This window comes from Lagopus muta, chromosome 14 (assembly GCF_023343835.1).
Source record: "Lagopus muta isolate bLagMut1 chromosome 14, bLagMut1 primary, whole genome shotgun sequence".
Classification (NCBI taxonomy): domain Eukaryota; kingdom Metazoa; phylum Chordata; class Aves; order Galliformes; family Phasianidae; genus Lagopus; species Lagopus muta.
The window spans coordinates 14,366,862-14,388,970 of record NC_064446.1 but is presented as its reverse complement, the minus strand read 5'-3'; the positions used below and the strand labels follow the sequence as shown (position 1 = coordinate 14,388,970).

Here is a 22,109-nt window from a genome sequence, read left to right as displayed (position 1 = left end):
CTTAGCTTAAGAAAGTCGCTGTAACATATTTTAAATAGGGAATCTGCAGTACTGCTTACCAGGCTCTTAAGCCTCCAGCCTCACAAGATACACAGGGACAGGTCCTTAGACATCAGGTACGTGGCTGAGCTTGCTGCTTTTTCAGTAAGAATGGTACTTGTTGATGTATTGCAGACTGCATTCAAAGCATAAATCTTGAGTGTTTTTGAAACAACTCTTGATGACTAATTGAAGATAACATACCCCTCTCTGCCTCCCCATCCAAGGGAAATACTTTAAAACTGCCCAAACAAATGACTGAAGGACAACATTTCTGGGTTCTTCACAAGTAATTATGTGAACCTCCTTTTTTTTCATGATAATATCATTAACAACAAAATACTTTTGATAGCATTACCTTAATAATATAGGAACCCACCGAAGTCATCTCATATTTACTCCTCCAGATAATTGCATTATCAGAAGGGTACATCATAGTAATAGGATTCAGTTGCCTGCATCTCCGTGTCTGTTATTGTAGATCGAGTTGTCTGCTTTCTGATTCTCACTGGTACAAGCAAATAGGTGCTCTGGGGTGTAATTCTCGTCTTAAGTTAGCTGTCAAAAATAAAAGCAAGTCAGAAGAGTAGCTAAGTTTCAGATATCTACAGTGCTGGAATCCAGTGTGAAGTGAGATGGTTTCCGACCTGCTATGTTTAAGTCTTGACATTTCTGCATTCTGCCATTTCCCAGCTAGTGGTTCTCAGAACACTTGAGAATTTTAGACTTTTTAAATTTCAGTGGAAATGTACATGAGTCAGATTTAGGTTATATAAATGTTTTCAGTTTTTGTTTTAGTCTCTCGAATGGAAGATCTTACATATTTTTTCCCCTTTGAATTATATAGTTTGTAAAGAAATGTGCAGTGTAGAATGTATTAGGGGACTGTACTCCCTGATGTGACATAAACACCAAGCACTTCAAATTGTCAGCTATTACAAGCTTCAGTTTGGACGTGTATTTCTTAAATGGCAATTACTCTCACCATTAGAAGCCCCTACACAGAAAAGCAATGTGTAATGCCTTTCCTCACAACAGATTTCCCAACACACATATTCAGCCATCCACCTGGAATAAGAATTTGAATTAGTGACAAAGATAACCTTACCCAGTTCAGGGATATGTTCAGCAAGTTCATGGTCACTTAAAATGCTGTCCTTGGTATTCATTATCTTTTATTTAAGGGTATCAACAATTTCAAAGCTTTAAACTTTGAATGCCAAATCCTGCCATCTTAAAATTGATTTCCTGTACAGTATTTTTGTGCAGAACTCAGATATCATGGGGCAGATGATGGGGGACTGAAAGTAGGAAGCCGTAGGCAAGGGAAGTTGTTGAGATGAAATTATCCTCTTGTATCACATAGTCCTGCAATGCCATGGAATCCAAACTTGCTCCTTTTTTGTTTTTCCTTTTTTTTCATTTTAATGTAACTTCAACTATGGATAGGAATATGCAGTGGTTTACATTTCTCTGTTTCACCAGAACATTAAATGAATAGCTTATTGTTTTCAAGCTAATCCTTAATGTAAGAACACTTGATTAATATATACTAGTTAGTGAATGTTCTAAACATATTGCATTTTAAACATAAAATTCTGTAACATACCAAATTTTAAAACTGACCACAAAAATGCTTATTAGGGCCATATCCTCAGAAGTGCTCAGCATAGCATCTCGGTTCATTTAGTATGACTAGCTCACATTCTTACAGACCCTTACATTAAGATTTGCTTGGAACTGAAAGTTCTATTTGTATTAATGAGGGAAATCATTCTTTGTGCTCTACATCAGGATGATAAACTGTATACTCATTGACTAGATTACAGGGACAGGTAAATACATAGGAATTCAGGGGGTTTCAAGTAGTAGTCTGGCTTTATCTGTCACACCTAAACTAGAATAGCTCTATGCCGTGCTATCATGCCTTTTGTGTGTGATGCCTGCTTTGCAAATCCAATTTTCAAAATGCTTCTCCAAGCCCACATTCCTTTCCCAAGAGCTGCTGTGAGCATATGCTCTTATCTGAGTACTGCCTTCTGGTTGACATTGCCATCTCTCCCTTCTACTTTATCAGTGTTTCTTCTACACTGTGATGTATATCCCATCACTAAATGCAGCTTATTTCTTTATTTCCACCTAATTTCCTAGGCAACTTGTTGATCTGAAGCATATGGATTTTCAGTGATGCATTCAACTGACCAGCTAGTTTTGATACATTTCATCAATTTTCAGAATAATAAATTCAAAGCTAAGAAGAAAAGCATGTTTGTCAGTGCTACCTTATATTACAGGATTCTGTGAACTCAAAATCCTACCAGATGAACTTAATAGAAATCTCTGGATATATTCATATGATCTTAAGATACTCATTTGATCCTTATTTACCTATTCTTATTAAGCTTGTTTTGTATATCTTCCACATGAATATTCTACATGAATGCATATTGTCATCTTTACATCAATTTGGTAATAAGTGATAGCTTAAGCAAAAAATTCACTATTCCTTATTAGCTAATTACCTGGTTGCAAGTCCCAGCATTCAGCACTTTAACTGAATAAGTGGATGTGAATTATTCATTTCATGGAAACTGCTGTAAAGGGAAAGAAAGAAAAATTCTAGTTCTGAAAGCACTTTCAAGTACAAGCAGCAAAGACACAGGAAATTTAACAGCAGGCAGATGTGGGGTCATGGGCCCATACGTCCCTAATATTTGATTTCTATTTGCTCTCTATAGAACATATATGTTGCCAAGCTATCACCAAAGTGGCAAGAAATTTTATGTCTATTATTCTATTTATGTTGATTTCTTTTTTGTTTGTTATTTTTTTCCCCCCCAAATACATTAACAATGAAATTGAAGCACTTTCAGAGATGAAATCTGCTGTTTAAGTAGACTTCAAGTTTTCTTGCCTTCTTATCAGTCCTGTGATAGCAATCATTTAACAAAACGTGAAATTCTGATCCCAAAGATTGGACTGTGAATCTCATCATTAAAATAGAAGTATCTGTGAGAACATGGCAGTTTTTAAATCTGCAGTTTCTCTGGGACAGGCACTTATACATACAGGTAATGGCTCTGCAAAGATGTTGAAAATTCTGTGTCCTTTTTTAAGGCTGCAAGTTTGAAAGTTGTACATAAACAGCATTTTAGAGAACCAGCACTCTGGGATTTTCAGCATGATGATCTCTCACAGAAAAGTGAGACTAATCAGCATTTCACTACAAAAATATGACAGCCCACCGCAGGTAACGATGCACATCAGTCTTCTGTATTTGTAGTTAAGAGTGTGCCAAGCTTTCATTTCCTTTCTCAAGCCATGTAAATAGTGAGGATCAGTAAAGCCCTTCTAATTCCAGCCTTCCAGTTTTCTCCTGTTTCATTATAAAATGAAATGATCTGGAAATCTACCTGAAAAAGTAGTTAAACACTGTGAAATTCAGACACGCTAACAAATTACCAGCAGCAGAACATGCTGAGTTTCAAATCATCCCACAGCCTGAGGAACTGCTAAATTAATTAGGTTGATACAAAACTTGGAAGAGGAGCTACTGAGACAGTCTACTGATGGGGGAGAGAGGGATCTTTCTTCTGAAACAGTGGTACTGCCACTTTGATGCCACACAGTTCCAAGCCCTGAAAAAATGTCCATGTATTAGCAAATACTGAGAGCCCATAGTAAAGGCTGCACACATCCTAATGACCATGTCTCATACAGATTCTTCTGTGTTCAAGGAGTCTGTTATGCCTAATAAATATCTTTGTTGTTGACTGTTCAGTGCACATTAAAAGCCCTCATATTGTAGTATTGCTTTGGATTTAAAAAAAAAAAAAAAAAAAAAAAAAGAGGATTTGTGGCCCATTTAAAAACCTATCGGGCATGAAATTGATACTATATGAGAAAGAGAGAAATGAATTTCCTCATTAGAACTTGCACATTAGTACAACAGCTCTTGCCGTAGTTTAATCAGAGTTCTTATGATAAATCCTCACCGCTCAGTTATACCAGGCCTGCACACAGAATAATGCATTCAGGTGCTGATATTTCCTTTCATTATGTTTTTGAGCATCTTCACATTTTTGTAGGCATGTATATTTTCTATGAAAGAGCAATGCATCATTACGTACGTAGTTGAATTAAATACCCTGAATTGAAACATCAACTCTCTGCTTCCGAAGTTAGCATGATGTCATCTGGTCTTTCTGCACTGCCTTCTCAGCCCTTTCTTTCTTTTCATTATAGAGAGCACCTCTTTGTAGTGATGTAACCTTACTGAAATCTTGATTTGCTGATTAAAATGTTCTTCAGAAGAAGCAGTGGGATGCATAAATCAAGATGAAATATAGTTTGTCTTCCCTTAACATCATGGCACATTTGTATAAATTGAACTGGTTTTTTTTTCCTGAATATGAAGGTCATGGTTAATGTCTTGCAACCTTCTGACTGTCACTTTTCTGTAAGGATATTGTTTGAAACTGGAAAAGCATCTGTTATTTAGATTTCCTTCTGCTCAGAGATCCAGTACTTATCCTCTCAGGTTTTCTCTATTGAAAGAGAATTATCAAGTCAAGAAGGGAGAGCACATACTGGTAATATTTACATCTTTTCGGATCAAGACTGAGTTAAACCATTTAGAATTACAGCAGTGGTTCTTCCTCTTCACAATGTTCATGTCCCAGATTTGGGGCAACACCTCCAGAAATGTCTGCAGATAAATCAGACAAATTGATTCAGGAGATATTACATATATATATTCCCTGAAAGAAGTAAAGCTCAGTTTCCAATTCCATTGTTACTTTATGTTTGATTTATTCAAGGTTACTGATATATATGGCTCTTTTCTTATAAGTACTCTATATTTTATCTTTGTTCTAATAAAAAGTACTATGTACATCACGAACCCTGAATAATTCAGTGTTACTTTGCAACTCAGAAAGCTTACTCTTTTTGATGGAATTTCTTGCCTGTGTAATTCAGAAAGCAAGCAATTCTCCTATGAACAGTTGTTCCTCTGTTGTAGAAGTGTATTTTAGCTACCATGCTGTGTGCAAAGTTACAAAATTTGCTGTTGTATTGCCTGAGGCGACCTGGGCTCTTTCTCAGTGGGAAAAGGACAAAATAGCATTTTAGTTATTCCAGGCAGTTACTTGAGTGTCCGCAAGCAACTGCTCCAAGTTTAATTCTTTGTAAAGGATCTTTCTTCAGAATTATTTTAGCTGAGTGTTAGGCAACGGAAATGTAATTTCTCTTTTATCAGATGATGTCTTCATCAGTGTACAGGTTTTTTGTTGGTTTTTTTTTTAGAAAAAGAAAGCATTCTGATTGAACTGTGAATTCATTTAAAGCCTTCTAAATGTTGTTTTTGTGTTTTCACAAAAAATAAACAGCAAATGCTTATCAAGAGGCATACTGACTTGTCTCAGAACGCAGTAATAAGAGTAGAATTTTGGCATTGTATGCATTTGCCAGAGAACGATAAAAATTAAATGCAAAGTGTGTTGATTCAGCAGCAGCTCTGTGCAGGTGATGTGTTGTTGAAAATGAATGTTGAAGTCTCAAAACCAAGAAAGGAATGGTGGGCTGCGTGAATTAAAGGTTAATCACCAGTTCCCATACTTCTGCAGCAATTGAAGTGGAGCAAGAAAAAAACTTGTAGAAATAACACAATGGTTTGGGTCTTTTTCTTCTGTCCTTCTCTATGTGTTGATTTTCTGGGATGCACTAGTCCTACAGCTTCATATTTTGGATTGCTATCCTACCACAATCCACTTAAATTCCAGAGCTAATGCTTTAACTTGTCACCACTTTGTCTTGCAATGCATTTGACGGTGTGCTTTTCCCCTTCTGAGGTTTGCTGCCTATTTTACCTTTTTGTTTCATTCTGTGCACAAAAGTCACCATAGTCTTATTGTTTAGAAATTCTCAGCCCCCACATTTCTGCCTTTGGCACAATCTCAGCTATTGCTGGTAAATAACCACAGAGCAGAGTTAATTCTCAAAAATGATTTTGTAGTACATGAATTTTCATCTTTATTTGTTTCACATTAGAGAATTCCTCTTGCAGTGTAGAGTGAGAAATTGTATTACATATTCATTGCTTTTTCATAAAACTGGTTTCTGTTAACTCATGCTAGACGAAGGAATTTTCTTTGCTGTGTTTATATTTATTGTACTTTAGAACCATCCAGGATAGGCATTTGTCTCTTCATTTATTTCCCATTCTATTCTCTTCTGGATATCAATTTATCTAAGCAATTGTCCATACAGGAGCTTGATCTTTTCCTACTCAGGTTATTCCTTTCAAAAGTAATAAAACATTACACAATCAACTACATGAGGCAGGCCCTAGATAATTTATATTGTTGTATTCTCTGCTGTGCAGATTGCTAGATGAAGTACCAACCACAAGCAGTACCAGCAGATTTCATTCTGCTTGATTGGCTCATGGCTAAAATGCCTATAACTTCCTAATTCTGGTGATTTATTCTCACAATAAATACTATACCTCTAAACTTTTTCTATTTTTATCCCTAATCCAGGGATATTCTGCAGAACGTTGCTTGTCTTGCAAGGCTTTCCACTGTGGTATCAGGTTGACAGAGAGACAACTCCCATGTAATAGGACTGAAAACACTTTTCATAATGAAATTCATCTTTGAAAAATCTCTTGGTTTTGTGTTTGTTTTTCTCGGTGCACACTAAAGCTAATATAATATGGAAACAAATCTTCCTGTGTTGATGTAGAAATGATGTTTTGCCCATGTTTCCATGGAGACAATCAGACTGTCATAAATGAACATGAAACGGCTTTTAGTTCTGCAGAATTCAGCTGCTTTAAAACGATACATTACAAATCAGTCATATTCTGTGATACCTTCCAAAAGTCCCCGGGTGATCTGTAAAGACAGGTGAGTATTGCTGTCCCCATTTTAAATGCTAGAAGAGAAAACAAAAGGCGACACAGAGAAGCTAACTCATTTGCCCCATGTCACAAAGAATCATGGAATGGCCTAGGCTGAAAAGGACCATAATGATCATCTAGCAACAAGAACACAACATTAAGTTGTCCTTTCCTTCTTGCCCAATGACTGGGCCATCAGCTGCACATGAGTTCATGTGCTAAGAACAGAGTGAAGTTGGTCGTTCTTCCAGGACACACTGTTTTGAAGCATGCTAACAGTATTGTACCTTATAAACACAAAATGCACTCCTGTGTTTTACATTCCATACTTGATAATGTTTGATGCCAAATTCTGTTTCACATGTCTTAGCATATAACCAGTGGAACACGTAGAGATTTTCTCATTTCCATGGCTCAACACATTATCCAGTACAGTGTTTAAATACGATTAAGTGAAGATAGCCAGGGTGTCTGGCTGGGAACTGCTGTACCTCATTTGCACTGACATTCTGTCTGTCGACAAACAGAGTGACCTTGTCAGATTTCCATATCCAGAATTCCCATTATGTGCCTACATCTCTATAACATCGTGTTAGGAAATAATTATAATTGTGCCTACTAGAATACTGATTCATAAAAGCAATCCTTTGATCCTTATTTTTTGTTATTTCCAGCAACATTCAGAATTTGCTTCTGCATTACATCTAAAAATAAATTCATTAACATATATGTTATTCATGAGATTTAATGACGTAAAATACATACTGAGCAATGATAAAATTTGATTGGTAGGAGATATTTTTCTAGAAAGAAGAGTTCTATATGCAGAGATATTTATTTCAATTATATCCTTGGATTTTTTTCTACTCATATTTCACAGTATTACAATGCATTATAGTTTTTAATCAAAGTTGAAAGAGTTCAGTATCTCAGAAGCTATCTATCCAAATCAAATCCTGATATTTTTTCCCCATTATTTTATTGCTTCAGTTAAAGTATAGATTATGACTGCTGCAGAGCTGTTGAGGAAATGTTTTGTGAAATACGATGCAACTTCTCCACCTGAACAAATCCAAATACTTGTTTGTATTCATCTGAAATGGGAAAGGTGTGTCTCTAACTATGCATGAATAATTCAAAATATTACTTTCAGAAGAAGGCATGAACTGTTTTATTTTCAGTTGGCCTTGGAGTAAAATAATTTGTATTAAATGAAATCATACTGAATAAATGATTTACTCTAGTGTAACTAAAAGCAAAAATGGTCTAGGTCAGTTTGTGGGATGAATTGTATCTGACATTTCAGAGTTACCGGGGGATTGTCAACTATACACATCTTAAATATCTTTTCTTTTCTTTTTTTTTTTTTTTTTGTAGTTTTCTATAGTTTTGGTTATTGTTATGAATTTTAAATCTTTACAGTTTATATTTTCAATATTTTCCCCAGCAGCAATGAGAATTAACTCTTACTGACTTCTGGAGAGAAGGAAATGAAGTTGTGTTGTGGTACCAGGATCTGGAGATTGAGAATCACCCAATATCATGGGACCCATGCTTGATCACACATAGGGAAAATGCAGCCTCAGCATCACACAAAAGTAAAATATGACTTACAGTTATTTCACAGCTAATGAGTTCTACCAGTGTGGATATCCATGTGCTTTTCCTCTCTTGGCCTCTCACTCATTTGCTAGAAAATTGAAAGTATGAGCAAGCATCTTTTGGTCCAGAAGGGGTACAGGTGTGCTTGGAGGCACCAAAGAGGAGGCAGACTCATTAGTAGCTTTCCTACAGAAACAGCTATGCCTGTTTTGGCAGAGCAATGGAAAGCTGGTAGGGTGGAGGTCATTTAGAGCGAGTAGCAGGATGCCTGGTTTCTGAGATGCTGGGCTGCATCATTATATGGTATCTTTGTAAAACAAGAACAGAGCTGAGGCTGACCAAAGGAAACAGCCATGCTTTTAATTCTGCTCCTATGCTGAGGTTCCATTATTATAGAACTGAGTCCTCCCTGCAAGGTGGAAGCAAAGGTTTTTCATTTTCTCATGTTCTACCAACTAAAGATTAGAACGATCTGAAGCTCCCCAGTGCTATCTCAGAAAGCTTGATGCTGCATCACTCCAGGGGCTCTTGGGACACTGAGACCAAATCCATAGATCTCCTGTCATTAAACATCTATGGAAGATCCATGAGCCCCTGAGAATGGGGTTATTTTTGTACCCTTAATACTTCCTGGAATTAAAAATTGAATGGAACGTCTGACTGATGTCCTTCTGTCTGTGGTTTTTTTTAGGTTTGTTCTGCCTTCACTTTCTCCTTATGCAGAAACACAACTCTCATCTCTAACTCAGCCAAGCAAAAATCATCATACAGCCCAAGTGTTTGGAACATAGAGCAATGTTATGGCACCGAAGCCAGGTTATACTTTATTGAACCAGTGTGAGTGGTCTCTGCTTGCATGTTGGTTGAACTGGTGCCCTAGAGGCCAGAGAGTTTCTTGTACAAAGTGCACCCTGTGATAGCTGGAAAACAGAAGAAGTACAAAGTTGGATTTGACAGCTTCTTTTTTTTTCTAGCAGATACATGCTGGGTTGTTTTTTTTTTCAGATTCCAAAGAAGGTGTTGGAAAGATAAATGTATTAGCTAAACATGCCTAAGTATGTGAAATATTAAAAACTTGTCCCAGTGTAGAGAAATATTTGAGATATATTTGCAGTATATTGAGATATAAATCATAACTATTCATTGCCAGAAATCAAACTAGGAGCTTCTTGTTTATGATTCTTTCGAAAACCAATTTTGGTCTTTTCTAGTCTTTACATATGTCTTTACTAACCAAATATCTACATTGATGTTTGTGACTGATCATTATATCCACCAGTGGAAGCACATTTCTTGGCTTACACTTTTCTCTTTTTTATTCTTTTCTTCATGTATTTTCACAGCACCAGACTTCTGTATATTTTTCAAGGAAATTTGTACTTCTCAGGTTCTTATCTTTGCTTTGGAAAGGAAATCTGTAGACTCCTTTAGAGCACCTTTTCACCTGCACAGCCCTTGCAAATGTCAAAAGAAATTATATGTCAGTTACATAAGGGAAGATTTTTGGAAGTGCTTGTAAAAATGAAAACTGATGCTTTTGTCTGCTATACCAACATCTTCAGCCTCTCCCATGTTAGGGTTCTCCAAGCCAAAGCTGTGCAAAAATACTGTGCAGTGACGACAGTTTAGGATGTTACTGTTTAACTGCCTGGAGAAATCTTATTTACTGAAAATAACTCATACATGTCTGAAACATGCAGGCCCACGGTAATTAATTTTCAACTGAATTGATTTATGTATGCAAATTGCTCTGAGTAATTACATGGAGAGAGAGCATGAAAGAGAGAAAGAGGGGCTTAAATATCTGAATGTTAATTGAAGACATGTTCTCCCCTAGAGGTGGAGGAGGGTTAACACCAGTTTTCTCTCTAATGAAGCACACTGATTTATGCCAAGATTTGCAGAAACAGAATTTAAAAATTGGTAATCACTTGCAATTGATAGGGGAGGGTTCATATTCTCTTATTGAGTAACACATTTTAAAACCAGAATTATTACCAGTGGCAGTTCTGAGAAGTTACACTCAGCTCCAATAAACAAGGTAGTCTTAAGCAACTCAGTGTGGCCACTTATGAACCTGTAAAATAGGAAAACATTATTTTCATGAGGTTATAGGCAGAAAAAAGCACAAGGTCATCATCTAATTTAAAGCTGAACAGAAGGTAAATCTATGGAACAGATGAAATGTTAAAATCAAGCCTTCGTTTAGCCATATGTTGGCTATCATGTGTTGAAAACATGCTGATTTTCAAGCAAAAATCAAGGGCAAAGATTGGAGAGTTTTTTATTAATATATGCTTGAGCTGGCTTCATGGCTTCTTATACGTTTGCTATAGGACGGTTTTCATGGAGAACAGAATAATTCCTGCAAGTCACTGCTTAGCTGCTTTGATTACATTTTCTCTTTGGTAGAGACAAAGTACTGATCTGAAACTTTTCCTCTTGGATCTGAAGTTCACCATTCACTTATTGTGTGTGGAGGAAGCTGGGTGAGGGTCAGCCTTCCTCCCCTTCCTCCCTGCCCAGACCTGCTGTCCTCCACAGCTTTGTCACTGCCAGGCCCTACCTGCTGTTTGCATACCTAGCTGGAATCAATTAATACATAACGACATTGGAATACACACCTATAATGTAACACATCGTTTAATTGAGAGGCTTTGTTATATTATCAGTCTCTTTTGTCTTACAATATGCCCCAGGATCTCTGTATTGAAGACAGCAGGTCCCATTTTCCAGTTCATCGTACCTTTCTCAACAGATGTTCTTCTCATATACTGAGAATGGTTTCAAGGGGATTTCATAAAAGCAACTGCTTTTGACATTTCATTACGCAGAAGTATTTTTGTCATTGAGTGATGATAGTACTTATTGTTAGGCAGTCTTGAAAACAAACAAAAAAACCCAATATTTACATAATGCCATTTCTTTTTGATTGTGTAGTTTGTTTCAGCTCCACTAAACAGCCATGAGTTTCAAATTATTCTCTTCCCCCAAACAAATGGTCATAAAAACAAAATCAAGCTCATAAATCTTGCTGGGAACGAGTCATACAGTTTCTGCAGGATTGCACATCCATTCCTGTGACGCTCTGAGAGTATTTATTTGTTATCACCCTTTTAAAGTCAAATGAGTGAAAAATAAATTTATTGTGATTAACACATGACCCATGGCTACAGCATAGCCTTAAACAGCAACTTCTCCCTGTACAGCCATTACCTGAACTACGGAGTTTCCTCTAAGTCATAAGTCTTCTTTTATAGTGGTAATATATACAGATATGAAATGCAATAGAAAAGTATCTCAAACGCTGTTGCTAGGTCTTTGTCCAACACTGATTTGTGTTGCTGACTCACAGCCTCAACTGGAGGGCACACAGAGGAGAAAGAAAAGTGTGTACACTTCAGACACAAATGTCCTCTGGTCTCCTCTGTGGAAGCAGCGAGGAAAAGGATTTGGCATGCAACTGGTGTTCATAGTCCTTTCTGCATCGGGAAAAGCTGCCAGCGTGCCATTAGGAGGTTGTTAATGATCTGATGCAATCTTTGTGCTTATTTTTTCCCAATTATTCTAATATGTCTGTAATGGAACCAGAGAATTTTAACATAATTTGAAGAGATATCTCATGTTGCTTTGCATAATTAAAAGCTTAACTTAAAAAAAGGAATGCAAATCTTCTGCCTCTTAATAGCAGGAATTCTGATTCGTGCATCTTGTATAAATGGGCCTGCCATAGGTTTGGGGTCACTGTATAGAGGTGAAAGCTTTTCCCTTGTGCATTGCCATCAGCTGACTTGTATAGCTACCAGACCAAGAAAGTACAGTTTTCCTACAAGTAGTTGTAACCATTGAAGTAAAAACTTCAGCCCATCTAAATATCTCTTCACTTCTGCCCTTCCAGATAGGAAGAGATTTCAGGGTTCACGATACCAGGACGGAGAAGCTCCAGACAATAAATGTTGGTCATAGAAACATCTTGGTAATAGAAGTGATAAATAGTAAGACTTCTGAGCCAAGATAAAAAGCCAGGAGTTTTCAGAGGATGAACAGCTTCCAAAAATGTTCATACTGAGAGACATGCAGTACTGTGTTTCCCTATGTTTCAGCCAGCTGTCCCCTGGGATGGATACATACCCTTGGAGATCAGGTGTGCAGGGATTTGGATAACATGGGAGAGATCAGGACAGGAAGTTATGGAGCCTGGACTCACAGAACGACAGAGGGACTGAGATGAGTTTCCATCTAAATGTTTGTGTTCACACAAAACCTTTAATTCCAATTCTGTTTGAACACATATCTCACCCCCAAAAAATTTGGACCAATCCTCAGCCACCATTAGGTCACATTAACTCACCAAGTCACCTTCTCCTGCAGTCTCAGCATAAAGGAAAACAGGGAAATATTCACATAGTGCAAGTAGACTTAAGGTGTTTTTGTTATTCTTGCCCACAAACCTGAGTAACTTCATGTGGACTCTAACATAGAAAAGGGATGGGTGTGATTTTTAAAGCTGATAAAATAACATCTATAAAACAACTTAACTTTCATTTTCTCCTCCTTGCTCATCTTTCCACTTTCATTTTTTTATTTCTACTTTTGGCTCTTCATTTTCAAAAACTTTGTACTCATTGCTTTAGGACACAAAGAACTGTGATGACAAATATGGTTGTTATGTTTCATCTTATTCCCAAGGGTCTTTTCTTCTGTAGATGATGAGCATCTGCTCCTAGTCATGTAGAAATCTGATTAACAAGGCATGATCTTTGATTAGCATATTTCAGAAATTGCTTCTTATTAAGACTTCTCTCCTTAGGGCTTGTCTGGCTAAGCAGTAGAACAACCTTCTAAACTTATTTAACATGTTGAGAAACTTGGCAGACATATAAATCCCTTTTTTGACCTTTTATATTCAAATAGGTCATACATTCTGCATAAAAAATATATCAAAAAATAATAATCTAGATTGTGGGGGTTGTCTGCTGTCTTCTGACAAAGTCCACAGTTCTGTTTGCATTTAATAAACTTCTTTGAACTGGTTGCTTATAAAAAATGATTAATTGCACTTTCACAGTCTGTTCCATTTAAGGATCTCCATGAGATTATCCATCAGGAATGAAATAATTCATCCAACGAGTGCTTATTAAAAGCCTTATGTATCACTATTGCCATTATTATTACTCTTATTTTCGTATTTTAGAAGCAAGAAAGCAAGACACTGAGCTTGAGAGTTCTTAGGCCTGATTTCAAAGGAAACAGCTACTAGTGTTTCCAACCACATCCTTTACCATTGCTGTTCTTCAAACAACATTTGTCCTTTTGAGTGGGACCATTTTTTTATTTCCAAACCAGCTTTTCAAGGTTAGGATGAAAACAAGCATACCTATCCTGTCTGCACCATGGGTGTGACTTGTAGGACTGCAGCACTGACGCAGTGTTTTTCATCTAGGATGTGTCTCCAGCAAAAGCAGACAATGTTCATGTGTGTTAATACAGAGTGGCTAGACCAGACCAGTGGCTAACCAAGCTCTGCTCCTTAATGCTTTTCTTACAGATATCTGCCTCAGACTTTGTTTCAGTCTCTGGTGAGAGCTGAAGAAAAAGGATTAAGGACGTTACGTCTCACCCACTGCTTTTCTGGGGATGTAATGAGCAGCAGATGGGGGCTGGTGAGCTGGGACCAGAATCACTGCCTCTCCTCACGTGCCACTGTTACAAAAGACACCAGAAACCAAAAGCAAAGCACCCCTGAATTTTCAGTCTCTGGTCTCTTATTTGGACAGACAGGCTTCTCAAACACTCTCTGTGTATTTTCCTCATAGCAACTCTTTGGGTGTTGTTGATGGGTTGCTTGTGGTACAGGACACAGATGGTCTGTTCTCCTTCCTTGCTCACTTTTCTATCAATTTTGATGACTTTTTTTTTTTTTTAAGGAAGAAAAAGAAGCTTTTAACACTTTTGTTTTTGCAATTTCCCTGTGCCTTTCACCAAAACAAATACATGTACACTGGTGATGCTCAACTGCCCATTGAAAATGTGTGATGGGTGCTAATGTGGTAAGAGTTTGTAGCTACTGCTGTTTAAACCAGCAGAACAGCTGCAAGGCTTCAGCACTGCAAGAGAAACAGAAGTGTTATCTGCTTGTTGGGTATATATTTACTGTCACATAAAGAAATCTGGTGCTTAGCAAACCATAACTTCTTGTACTTCAAGTAGTATCATTTGAAAGTTTCTCTGAGCTTCATGACTCACCATAACTTGCAGTAAGATCTTTACATGGTTCCAAAAATGAAACTGAGTTACCCAATTCAAAAAATGACCCATCAATGTGGGATGGAAAGGGGGAAGGAAAACGGATTTTAAAGACACCTTCCAGATGAACAGAAAGTTGAGTCTATGGCAAAATTATATCCAAAAAAAGCTTATTTAAAAATCACTTCAGGGTGAAATTCCTACATACGGCTGTGACTTCCCTTCTGAGTATTCACATAACCATTTTTGGAATATTTGTAATTCCTCCTGGCAGATACAACTTATTGCTGGTCTTTAGAAGCATCCTTTTGTTAGAGAATAAATTTAGATAGATAGCCTTTCAAATAGAACTTGATTGCAGAGAAGTATTTATAAGAGATTTTCCCTGGTGGGATCAGCGCTGTAATTGAAGTGGTATCCAGTACAGCACTGTATCACTTCTCTTTTTTCATTTGAAAGATTACCAAATCAGCACTCACTTAAGGCAGCAGTCTATAGAAAGTTGGCAGGAGCAGCTTGGTTTGCACGTAGACAGGGCAGCAAATACTGTCTGCCCTATTGAGCTTCTGTTGGGCCCAGAAGAATGCTACAGGGCTGCTCCTCATGCACCAGCATCCCCCCTCTGCAAAGGAGCAGCTCCTGCCTCCACTGATTCCAGCTCTCTCACTGTGAGCACTAAACAGGATAATCCTAAAACAAATCCTAATTTTACCACCTGAGTCCCCTGATACATGCTTAATACCTTCACTTACAAGAGCAGAGGGAAAGCATGTGTGCAGCTCTAGCCAGACTCAGTGTAACACACCACACTCTAATTTCTTCATTACTGTTAAGAGTGATTTTTGTGCACAGAGAAACAAATAAAGAAGCCCTCGGAATCTCACTGCCTCTTTTCAGAGAGTGTTCACTGTATTCAGGGGGATTTGGTTCATTGCCCTAAATGGGAATTCTTGCAGGAACCTCTTGTTGAAACATGGCAGTGGGTTGCTGTGATGTTTCAATCTTCAAATAAGCTTTTCACATGAGCAGTGTGTGCGCACATGTAGGTGTTTGTGTTCATCCTTGTGTTCTATCCAAGTGCCAGTTTGGGTAATTAGTTTGTATCTGCAGTCCTTTAAATCTGTTTTGCATTGTCATTAGGGTACAGCATTATTCACTCCTTCAGGTCCACACTGGACAAAGAGACAAAGCAGCAGTGATTGATCCTCGAGGAATAAAGGCTTCAGACCAAAGCTGGAGTGCAACCACCAAGTGGTGGAGCATTGGGTAGTGAAGGATGGAGAATAGGGAGCAACTTTGGAGGAAGAATTTTCCTTAGGGAGCATGAACAAAGACAACAACTTGGACATATTTACTCTGAAGTCGTAACTCATCACGCTCACTAATCCCACTTCCAGCAGAACTGTTGCTGATAACAGTTGTATGAAAGTCCAGGATAATGTTATTGGTATTATTGTTACTTGTGGCTTTCTATTCCATCATAACCCTTCTATGAAATAAAGAGCATAACAGAAGATTATTATACCAGAACTGCTTCCTGAAGTACAATGTCTAATATTATTTTTAATGCCAAGTTATTATCAGAACACTATTCAGTAATAAGAATCAGTATTCACTATTCAGTAATAAGTATTGCCTCTATACTTCTACTTACACATCTCCATTTACCTTACAGTCTGCAAACAATGGCACATACTGCAAAGTGGCTGAGTATTTCCTCAGGACACTTGTAATCTGTCAGCCACAAGATAACTTTGTATGTACTTCTAACTTTTTTCCTCTGTTTTTTTGTAGCTCTTGATCCATCCAAAGATCCGTGTTTGAAGGTGAAGTGCAGCCCACATAAAGTGTGTGTCACTCATGACTATGAAACTGCCACTTGTGTAAGCCGCAAGCAGCTGGTACACAGGTAAGGGAACTACATTGTTTGATGGTTTTATGGCTTCAGATGCCCAGAATGATGGGAACAAGCAAAATGAGAAGCAATTAAAAAGAGATTACTACAGATGAACTTCAAAAAAAAAAAAAAAAAAAAAAATCAAGCTTCTGCTTACATTTGGTAAGGAACCAAAAAATGATGGAACTTTGCAGAGTATTTCCCTGGGAAGTCACGTAATTACAGAAAGCTCCACACTGTATTGTTGAATGACTGAATTGAGACCAAATAGAATAATTTAATATGTTAAGAGCTTTGGCCAGTATGTTCATATTAGACCACAGAACTTCACTGAGAGAAGTTACAAATAAAGATAAGCCTACCAAGGATAAGTTGAAATATGCTACAATCGAGAATGAAGGATATTATAAAGAAATTCAGAGGAAACAAATTAACATTGCCTTTCATTGGAAGTAGAACAAGCTATAGGGAAACTGGGCTTGAGTATCTCCAGAGTCAGTCCAAGAGCCAGAAAAACTGAGAAATAAACCCTCTCTCTTGCCAACAGCTGTCAAATAAAATCTGTACTGCTGTAATGAGCAAATGTGATTGGTTTGTCTGTATGTTAAGACAAATACATTGTGTTGCTTTCAGTGCGTTTGAGTAAATAATTTGAAAACTTATCTCCAATTTCTTTTCCTATTCAGAAGGAAAACAAAAATTTTCCTGTAACAACTCATATCCCTAAATGTCATTGCCAGTGAAGGCTGCAGTTCCATAACTCTTTAAGCAGAACTAAATTCAGGATGATCTGATTCCCCTCTGCCAGTACTATGTCTCATCTCACTACTGCTTGGTTGAGGAAGCTAAACCAATGGAAAAAATATATATATGTTATCTTAGATTCACAAAACAAAGTTAATGGTGTAATGTACATGAGGCAGTACATTTAATCTTCAGTTTTCCATATGTGATGAATTCCTGAAGGATTTTAGGGGTACTGTTGTGTCAAAGCTTACATTCTGGTGACATTTTTGGCATTATGTAGCTTACATTTTTGAGTTGAGATGGATTTGTGGCACCTGCATTAGATAGGAGTCATGATGATATACAGATATAAATGTTGAGCAAGATGCTTTCTGAGCTATTTTCAGTGTGTCCCAGAAGTGGTCAAAATGGTGCACAGCAATGGTATGGAAGAGGAGCTGAATATCCCTCTTTTCCAGAAACCAGGCTATGTTTCATGTGATCTCTCTATGATTCCTCCACTGCCTGCAGCTATTTCAGATAACCTTTGAGTAGCTCTGTGTCTATGGAGATGAATAAAAATGTCTTGAGAACTTACTTTGAAAATTCTCCAAACAATTTCCAGCAAGTTTTGTAGAACGGAAAGAACTACTGCTGAAGTGTGATAGTGGCACATATGCTCCAAGTGTTTAAGTGCTTTTATTCTCAAAATACCCAGCCACCATTGCCTCAAGGGGTTGACACGTCAATGAGGTACATAACCAGGCCAAGTTCCCTGCTATCTAACTCAGTGGAGTGACACCACTGAAGATTTTCATCTTCAGTCCCACAACTTTGTGTTCTTTATTCAGTGCGTGACCTGAATTCTGCTGTACATCTGTCTCCAGTCATATTAAAGGATGTGTTAATCAGGAATAAATGCATTTAAAAGGTGGAGTTGCACCTATTTGAAATCAGCAAATGCCTGAATATATTAGCATGGGCACACGTGTACTAAGAGCCACCAAATAACAGAGCACCATTGTGATTGCTTTGCCCATCCACTGAGCATTTGGGTGTGCACAGAAGGATTTTCCATTTCATGCATCATTATCAACTTGCTGTAGTGGCTTTACAAAGCATGTAGGCTCAGCAAAAAGCAATCATGAGAGCAACATCTTGCATTATTGCTGAGGCATCCAGACAGAACTGCACTGATTTGCATCACCTGATTACCTGGCCCACTGAATAGTTGCAGCCCAAGGAAACTGCATTTTTCCAGGCATAAGGCAGCTAACTTTGAAATCACCAGTGACAACACAATGTTATTGCTGTTTTATTTCCTTTTTGCTAGAATACGCACTTTTTTAAACTACTTCAGGAATAATAGTATATTAGATAATAGTGTAAAAAATTGAGTTAAATGGAAACTTGTTATTGTGTACTGAGACCCTGGCTGCATGATGGCTAACTCAGTCCATAGGGCTTTAGGGCATAGCTCACTGCATCTGGCAGCACAAATATCATGTATTTCACTAACAGAGCTGAGATTTTGATGCCACAAAAATTGGACCCATTGGCCCTGCAGGTTGGAACATAGGATGGGTCCATAGAGAGCAGCTCAGTGCAGGTGGATTGGGGTGGCTCTTCCCCAGAGGTGCCCCAGAAGTTATCAAGGAGCCCCAAACGCTGTCTGAACCCTCCTGGGCAGCCTCCTCCTTTCCTCCCAGCCACATGCACAGCCTTGGTGCTCAAAGACTGGGAAGAAGGCATTTTGAGAGGTATTTCAGACAGATAATAGAGTTTTGACAGGCATTTACAGTACAAATTGGTGATGTCATTTAGAGAAAAGGCAAAGAAGATAAATTTGAAGGAATTCTCTTATATTGCTTAATAACCCTTGGACTAATGATAGAGCTTTTCTAAATCTTTTGTGTGGATTAACACTCCTTTCAGTTTGGACATGATCTATGAGGAACAGTCTTTATTAGTCCAGTTTTGCATATAATGCAGTAGTTAATATCTCTCAAAGATCTGTCATGCATTTGCAGTCCGGTAAACCTTCATGCCATTCGTCTCAGCTGGCTTTGCTAGTATAGCTGCCTTTGAGGAGAGATGGCATTCTTGGGTTTTTTTTGGAAAGGAGTGAGCAGAGATGAAAACCAGTGGCCATATTAACATGGCCAGGGCTTACCGTGTTGTTCAGTCCATTTAGCTGGCAATCAGCAATTAGTTATGGCTGTAGTCACTCACAGAGCTAATCATGCAACGTTGCTGCTTCTCTGCTGTGACTTAGAAATGCAGCTATTTACTCAGTGTTTCCTCAGTCCTTTCGTGCCACTGCTGCTGACAAAAGAGGCCAATATTGAGTTGTTTTTTTTTTTTAAGATCTGGAGAAGCTCCCAGATAAAACATCTGTTCTTCTAAATTTCACATCAAAGCCTTGTTCTGACCAACACATCAATGTTGGCAGCTTCACTCAGTCACAGTGAGCAGGCAAATCTCCCTGTCTTTCCACACAATACCTTCCATTGGTACTCCATTTCTGGCCCTGTCAAAAACAAGTCCTGCAGAAGATCCTCATATATGAAACTGAGCATGCTTTACTTCTGCTGCTCTGTGTGCTAATTATGTGCTTCAGGTTGTATCCAATTCAGAAGGGAAGAAAATTAGTAATTGCAGGAATGTCAGTGACCCACCTGCTTTCACAAACTATTTGGGAATATTGCAGAAAAAATCTTTGCCCCACAACAAATGCACTTTTAGGTGTTTCTTGGAAAGTTGTGCACGTATGCAGGAATTTTAAGCAGCCCTATTCCTTGATGTCCCTATGCTACACCAACAGTTGCCCTTTAAAATGCGCTAAATGGAGCCTATAAACCCTGACCCTGCTGTTTGATCTGCTCTCTGACTTATGCTTGCCTGTATTTTCTCTTGCTTTCATGCTCTGCCAGCACTGCTAGATGCTAACGAGGTGCTGGCACAACACCAAGTGCTCCTCTGGGGCTGATGTCTTCCTGCACTGCAAACCTGACTCCCACATTGCCAGTGGCCTGACCGAAGGGAGGGAGGGCTTGTTCCTAAGCTCGTGGCATTTAGTGCTGAATGATTTATGTGGTAACGTGTATCAAAGCCTGAATGCATGAGCAATCCATATGATATGATGTGCTGTAACAGAATCAGACCTGGGAGATGATTAATTAGCTCTGGATCTACTAATAACCACTTTGTTGCCTGTTTAGCCTTGCTGTGATTACAGGTTGTTTTTTGTTGTTGCTGTTTTTTTCTCTTTTCATTTTCATGCTGATTCAGAAAATAATTGTTGTTCATTCGTGATTTAAGTACAGCTTGGGAAAAAAAAAGCATTTCACAAAGGGCATCTCACAGTGTAACATAGTTCACATTCCTGCTGATATGTTTGTGCTAATAGCAAGGTTTTACTGGGTGTTTTCTCAAACTGTAGGACAGAGAACTCAGACAATAATAGGGCAGAACTATTCTGCAGTTTGTTCATGATTATTTGGCTTTCCTTTTCTCCACTGGAGGCTATTCAATTAGATTTTCTAATAAGCTTTTATGACTTCGAAATGTTCTGAAAGCAAAGTATAACTATTTCCAACTACTTTGCACAACACTACTTTTCTTTCAGTTTATGCTGAAGTGGGCCAGGATGTGTCTTGCTAATAAACACCATTCTCCCCTATTTGGTTGAAATCTTGGCACTTCTTACTAAACTGGAGGATGCCAGACAGTCAAAATTATGCATAAAGTTTAGAAATTTTGCCATACCAATACTGTTCTTTCAATTAATACTAAACCTTAACTAATGAAAAATACAGTTATTTTCAGAGTCTCGGCAGTAGGACACAGTGCACTCGTCCATTTTGGGTAGGTGCTCTGCCAAAAGATGTGTTCTGGGACACTGAGTCCTGCCTGGAGAATCAAGGCTCCTCCATAAGCAATCCATAACTTTAACAATGAGACGTGGGGCTCCTCACGTAATTCAAGATAATACTTCTCAGTGATAAGATCATTATGAGGATTAAGTAGTAAATGTATGCACTGGACACAGAAAACTAAAATATCCAAATTATTGTTCATATCCCCAAAGCTGTTAGGATTTTTTTAAGTTTTGGGGTGAATTCACAGTTGTGGTTTTCTTGTGAGCACCAAATAGACTCTTGTTGATTAACATTTTCAGAATGAATAGAAGACAACTGCTTAGTCCAGAGTGGAAATAAAAGCACTTGACTGTTCCTTTAGAAAAAATAGAACAAATTATTCCAAATTTGTTGGGTTTTGTTCCCATGTAGCAATGCAACAATATTTACTTCTGTCTGCAAACTGCTTTGGAGTCATTAAATTTAATTTTCCCTGAAAAAAATGTTTTCATGCAAGACATTTTAACATTTTATCCACCTTTAATGCTGCACATTGATTTTTCTAATCTACTAGTATAGATTTTTGCCTCAGAAGGAAGCATAGAAATATTTGATTAAACACACACTCATAAAAACCAACATATTGCATTAGGTTTCTTCCAACAAATATATTGTATTGGGGAAAATGCCAAAATTTAGTCTTTGTATTCCAACGGTACCTCTGACAGAGTCTTGGAGAATTCATTTAATCCTCTATCAATATGAATTCTGGAGATGAACAGAATGGAGAAAGTGATTGGGGTTTTTTGTTTTTCTTTTTTTTTTTCTTTTTTTT

The 22,109-nt window shown here is 37.8% G+C and overlaps 1 protein-coding gene across 1 annotated transcript in view; it reads left to right on the top strand.

Moving 5' to 3' along the window:
• Positions 1 to 22,109, top strand: part of SPOCK1 (SPARC (osteonectin), cwcv and kazal like domains proteoglycan 1) — a 257,730-nt gene that overhangs the window by 126,727 nt on the left and 108,894 nt on the right. Inside the window, exon 4 of the mRNA XM_048961050.1 lies at positions 16,586 to 16,700. Coding sequence (XP_048817007.1) covers positions 16,586 to 16,700 — 115 coding nt within the window. The remainder of the gene's footprint in view (positions 1 to 16,585; positions 16,701 to 22,109) is intronic.